A 5,951-nucleotide genomic window follows, 5' to 3' on the forward strand; every position below is an offset into this window, starting at 1 on the left:
ATAGAAAACTCACCGCGTTGATTGTTGACATTGTTCTACTCCACGGTAAATTAATCATGTTGCTCAATCTGTGATCAATCTTAGCTCAGACATTTCTTGCATTTTTTCTCGAGATGTGAAAAACTTGAGTTATATTGACTTTGATAAATCGTAAAATGATATATATTCTGGGACGAAAGGAGCATATTTCAAAAAGAAGAGTAGAAGCTTGATATGTCCGAGTGGTTAAAGACACAGACTTGAAATTGGCGCCTCTGTTCCAGTTCTTCGCACTTGACGGTTTGGATGCTGCATTAGGGGGTGTTTGGATACAAGGTACTAAACTTTAGGAGGGGTCACATCGGATATTCGGATGCTAATTAGGAGGACTAAACACGAGCTAATTATAAAACTAACTGCAGAACCCCTATACTAATTCACGAGACGAATCTATTTAGCCTAATTAATCCATCATTAGCAAATGGTTACTGTAGCACCACATTGTCAAATCATGGACTAATTAGGTTTAATAGATTCGTCTCGCAAATTAGACTCCATCTGTGTAATTAGTTTTGTAATTAGATTATATTTAATATTTCTAATCAGGATCTAAACATCCGACCTAATCTTTACGCCCAAACAGGCCCTTAAGCGTTCCGCTTGCCGCCGCCCACCGCATCGTTTGATTTGATGTCAAGAAGGCTCCTGCCCCGTATCACCCCGCTCCCGCGCCGCCGCCGCAACCCGAGCTCACCTCCGATCACCCCGGCCCTCGCGGCCTCCGTCGAGCACATCCTCACCACCCGCTCCACTAACCCGGCCTCGCCGCGCTCCTCCCCTCCCCGCTCTCGGACGCGCGCCTCGCCGCCGCCGTCTCCTCCCTCGCCGACCCCGACCTCGCGCTCGCGCTCCTCGCCTGGTCCCAGACCCACCACCATGACTCGCTCCCAGGCCCCGCCGCCACCCCTCTCGCCCACTCCGCGCTGCTCCGCTTCCTCGCCCGCGCCGGCCGCTTCGACGCCGCGGAGGCCACGCTCAAGTCCATGTCGTCCCGCGCGGGCGACGGCGTCGTGGCGGCCGCGCCAACGCTCGCCTGCCTCGGCGAGCTCGCAGCCGCCTACGCCGACGCCGGAATGGACGGGAAGGCCGCCGAGATGTGCCAGCGCGCCAGGGAGCTGTACGGCGCTCTTCCCAGGGCGGCAGACTGCAACCGCCTCCTCAGGCTCCTCGTGCAGCGCCGGCGCTGGGAGGACGCCCGGAAGCTGTACGACGAAATGCTTGCCAAGGAGGGCGGCGCGGATGACTACAGCACCTGCGTGATGTTGCGAGGGATGTGCTTGGAAGGGCGGGTGGAGGAAGGGAGGAAGCTGATTGAGGCTAGGTGGGGAGCGGGGTGCATTCCGCATCCCGTGTTCTACAATGTACTGATCGATGGGTATTGCCAGCGCGGGGAAATTCGGAGGGGAATGTTGCTGTTGGGTGATATGGAGATGAAGGGATTCTTGCCGACCGAGGTGACATATGGAGTTATCATTACCTGGCTCGGGCAGAAAGGTGATTTGGAGAGGATTGGGGGTTTGCTTGGCGAGATGAAGGTGAGAGGATTGTCCCCCAATGTGCAGATTTACAGCACTGTCATTGATGCTGTGTGCAAACGCCACTCAGCATCGCAGGCAATGGTTGTTCTGAAGCAAATGTTTGCGAGCGGTTGTGATCCAGATGTTGTCACGTTTAATACTTTGATATCAGCTTTTTGCCGAGAAGGTCGTGCTCACGAGGCTGAGAAACTTTTGAGAGAGGCCATTAGGAGAGAGTTGGAGCCAAATCAAAATAGCTACACTCCTTTGATTCATGCCTTCTGCATCGGAGGAGATGTGACGGTTGCATCAGATTTTCTCGTGGAAATGATGGAAGGAGGGCATACTCCTGATGTCATCACGTTTGGAGCACTAATTCATGGCCTTGTTGTTTCTGGGAAGGTAACTGAGGCCCTGAGTGTCAGGGATAAGATGATGGAGAGACAGGTGATGCCTGATGTCAACATATATAATGTATTGATTAGTGGTTTATGCAAGAAACAAATGCTTCCCGCAGCTAAGAACCTTCTTGCAGAGATGCTTGAGCATAATGTCCAGCCTGATAAATATGTATATACCACGTTGATTGATGGTTTCATCAGGAGTGGGAATATTAGTGACGCAAAGAAAATATTTGAATTCATGGAACAAAAGGGAGTCTGCCCTGATGTTGTTGGCTACAATGCTATGGTAAAAGGATATTGTCAGTTTGGAATGACGGATGAGGCAATTCTATGCATGAGCAGCATGAAAAAGGTTGGCTGCATTCCAGATGAGTTTACATATACTACGCTTATTGATGGCTGTGCTAAACAAGGCAACATAAGTGGAGCTCTGAGTTTGCTTTGCGATATGATGAAGCGGAGATGCAAACCAAATGTTGTTACATACTCATCATTAATAAGTGGATATTGCAAGATTGGCGATACAGACACTGCAGAATTTGTTTTTGAAAATATGCAATCTGAAGGTCTCCTTCCTAATGTTATACACTATACAATCCTAATTGGTAGTTTATTCAAGAAAGATAAAGTAAGCAAAGCTGCTGCATACTTTGAACGTATGTTGCTTAACCGTTGCTCTCCTAATGATGTCACATCAAATTATTTAGTTAATGGGCTCACAAACAGTGTGACCTGGATCATCAACTCAAACTGTAGCAACAGTGTTAAGTTGCATGACAAGAATGCTCTGTTAGATGTGTTCAAGGGATTGGTTTCTGATGGATGGGACCCAAGGATTTCAGCATACAATGCTATTATCTTCAGCCTCTGTAGGCATAATATGCTTGGGAAGGCACTGGACTTGAAAGATAAGATGGTTAGTAAAGGATACTCGTCAGACCCTATTACTTTCCTTTCACTTCCTTATGGCTTCTGTTTTGTTGGAAAACCGAGGAACTGGGGGCGCATCCTTCCTAATGAATTTCAGAAGAATGAATTTGAGACAATCTTTAGGTGCAAGATGTTATTAGACCAGCATGCCGTTGACACAGTTAGCTGCGAAGTCTCTAGGATTATACAGTTATATGCTGAGGAGTTTCTGTCTATACAGAAACTGGAGAAGAGATTTGCTGGTTCTTGACTCACGGAACTATGCTTTGCCTTGATTTTGGAAAAAGGTCTAGCTGTGATTTGAATTTTGACTCCAGAAACTGGGTACTGAGAGGAACATAGCAATCTATTCTATTGCTAAGAGACAATTTCCTTGAGCACTGAATTACAAGACTGGTTGCTGTATTACCAACTAGCAAGACAATATATTTAGTTGAGCTCTTACCTGGAGGTACTAATCTTGATATTCGTAGATTTATTCAGTTTTGACTTTTGATAATGCTTGTCACAAATTCATTGCTTATTGCCAAACATTTCATGACAACTGACAACCAAAGTAATGCTGCTTTATGCATAATTTTAATTTCCTGGTCTTCCAGCAAATAATGTTTTCCATTCTGCAAGTATATTATATCAACTAGTATTTTGCTATTAGTGAAAGTCTGTTTCATAAAGGCAAAAGTACTGCCAGATGCTGCCTCATAGTTTAGATAGTGACCATTTGAATCAATCTAAAGTTCTAGTGTGCATTTGTTTTTCTTTTGATGCCTGGTAAAATGTATGGATATTTGATCAGCCTTCCAGACCAAATCTTGAACTTAAGCATGTATAGATATTTTCTAGAATATTTTCATATGAATTAATAGTCTTATGTTAGTAGCTTGGAACTATTCCTTCATTTACTGAGATGCACTATTTACAGTATAAGCTATTAACTTTTTACTTGTCCAATTGCCCAATGTCTTCTAGCCGTTGCTATTTCTCTAATTCATTGATTATGCTAGTCTATAGATATCTCTTTACTGTGGTCTGCTTATCACTCACATAGCAACAACATTGTTTTATACAACATTGTCGTATAGAAACTGCCTATATGTTAATAGATACAATATCTGGAGATATATGAGAATTTTTTTCTTGGCCCTGTTGGGACAGCTTTTTTATGAGGAGCTTTTCTCCTTCTCATGCTATTGTTTCCGTATTCTCTGTTTGTCCTCATTTCTCAATAGTGGTTTCTTATCAATCCAATCCTACAATTTTCTTATTATATAGCTGCACATTGATCTACTGCTAAACTTATTTTCAAGGTAAAAGTGGCTTGATTTTAATAATATTTACATCTGTTCCATAATAACACAGGGAAAGGCTGTGTACAAAAGACCCAAGTGGTCAGACCCTTCCCGGACCCTGCGCAAGTGGGAGCTACGTGCACCGGCTGCCCCCCATAATAACACAGGGATATGACATAGTGATCGATTGCTAGGGAATTATGATTGCAACTGTTAGATCTCAAGAACATTGAAATGCCTTGCTGAGCCAAATCCAAGCATCTATACTGCTGTTGATCTGGACACATTTGCTTCCTGCTTATGTTTCTCTCTAAGATACCATCGTACTCTTGGATTGTCTTGCAGGTAAGCAAATTGAGCTGCTTGCACATATCACTCAGAACTAGGTATTTCTCCCTGTAGGATATTAGCTTAGACATAATTTATACTTTGCACATACTTGTGTACATAGTTGCTGACCAAGTGACCATACTGAGTTATACTGGCCATGCTGAACTACTGACTGTATCCCTCACTATTAAGATGTGCTATGGCAAACAGTTCACGGGAGCCCTAAAATGGCCACATTGGCAACCAGTGTCGAAAACGTGAGGGATGGTCTAAAGCCGTGAAAATGGCCTCCGGACCCGTTTTCGGCCATGAAAACGTGTGCCCCAAAACATAGGTCACGATAGTCCCAAAACAGCCACACTGGCCACCAGGGTCGAAAACATAGGGGATGATCCGAATCCGTGAAAATGGCCTCAGGACCCGTTTTCGGCCAAGAAAACATCTCCTGTAGGACACGGGAGCCCCAAAACGGCCACACCGACCACCGAGGTCGAAAACGTGGGGTATGGTCCGAAACAGTAAAAATGGCTTCCAGACTCGTCTTCGGCCAAGAAAACGTGTGCTATAGGTCACGGGACGGCCACTGGGGCCACCTGGGTCGAAAACATGGGGCTGGTCTGAAGCCGTGTAAATTGCCTCCGGACCCGTTTTCGCCCAAGAAAACGTGTGCTATAGGTCACGATAGGCCGAAAACGGCCACACCAGCAACCGGTGTCAAAACTGTGGTAGATAGTCTGAAGCTTTGAAAATGGCCTCCGGAGCCGTTCTCGGCCAAGAAAACATTTGCTATCGGTCACGGGAGCCCTAAAACGGCGACACCGGTAACCGGTGTCGAAAACGTTAGGGATGGTCCGAATCAGTCAAAATGGCCTCCGGACCCGTGCTCTGCCAAGAAAACATGTGCTATAGATCACGGGAGCCACAAAACGGCCACACGGGCCACCGGGGTCGAAAACGTGGGTGCCGAAGCTGTGAAAATCGCCTCCGGACCTGTTTTCGACCAAGAAAACGTCTGACATAAGTCACGGTAGCCCCAAAACAGCCACATGGGCCACCGGGGTCGAAAACGTGGGATATGGTCCGAAGCTGTGAAAATCGCCTCTGAACCCGTTTTCGGCCAAGAAAACATGTGCTATAGTTCACGGGAGCCCTAAAACGGCCACACCGGCAACCGATGGCGAAAACATGGGGTATAGCCCGAAACCCTAAAAATGGCCTCCGAACTCGTGTTCAGCCAAGAAAACATGTGCTATAGGTCACGGGAGCCCCAAAACGGCCACACGGGCCACCGGGGTCGAAAACGTGGGCGATGGTCCGAAGCTGTGAAAATCGCCTCCAGACCCGTTTTTGGCCAAGAAAACGTGTGCCATAGGTCATGCTAGCCCCAAAGTGGCTACACCGGCCACCAAACTCAAAAACGTGGGGATTGTCCAAAACCGTGG

General features: G+C 46.5%; 1 protein-coding gene across 1 annotated transcript; it reads left to right on the forward strand.

The window, feature by feature from the left end:
• Nucleotides 1–222: 222 nt before the first annotated feature.
• LOC117836713 (uncharacterized) lies at nucleotides 223–4,493 on the forward strand. Its single transcript, XM_034716190.2, is given in 3 exon segments — nucleotides 223–796; nucleotides 799–3,341; nucleotides 4,250–4,493. Coding segments are annotated over 2 exon segments (2,469 nt in total). The 5' UTR covers nucleotides 223–669; the 3' UTR covers nucleotides 3,141–3,341; nucleotides 4,250–4,493.
• The last annotated feature ends 1,458 nt before the right edge of the window (nucleotides 4,494–5,951 follow it).

The sequence above is a fragment of the Setaria viridis genome, chromosome 9 (genome assembly GCF_005286985.2).
Source record: "Setaria viridis chromosome 9, Setaria_viridis_v4.0, whole genome shotgun sequence".
NCBI lineage: Eukaryota > Viridiplantae > Streptophyta > Magnoliopsida > Poales > Poaceae > Setaria > Setaria viridis.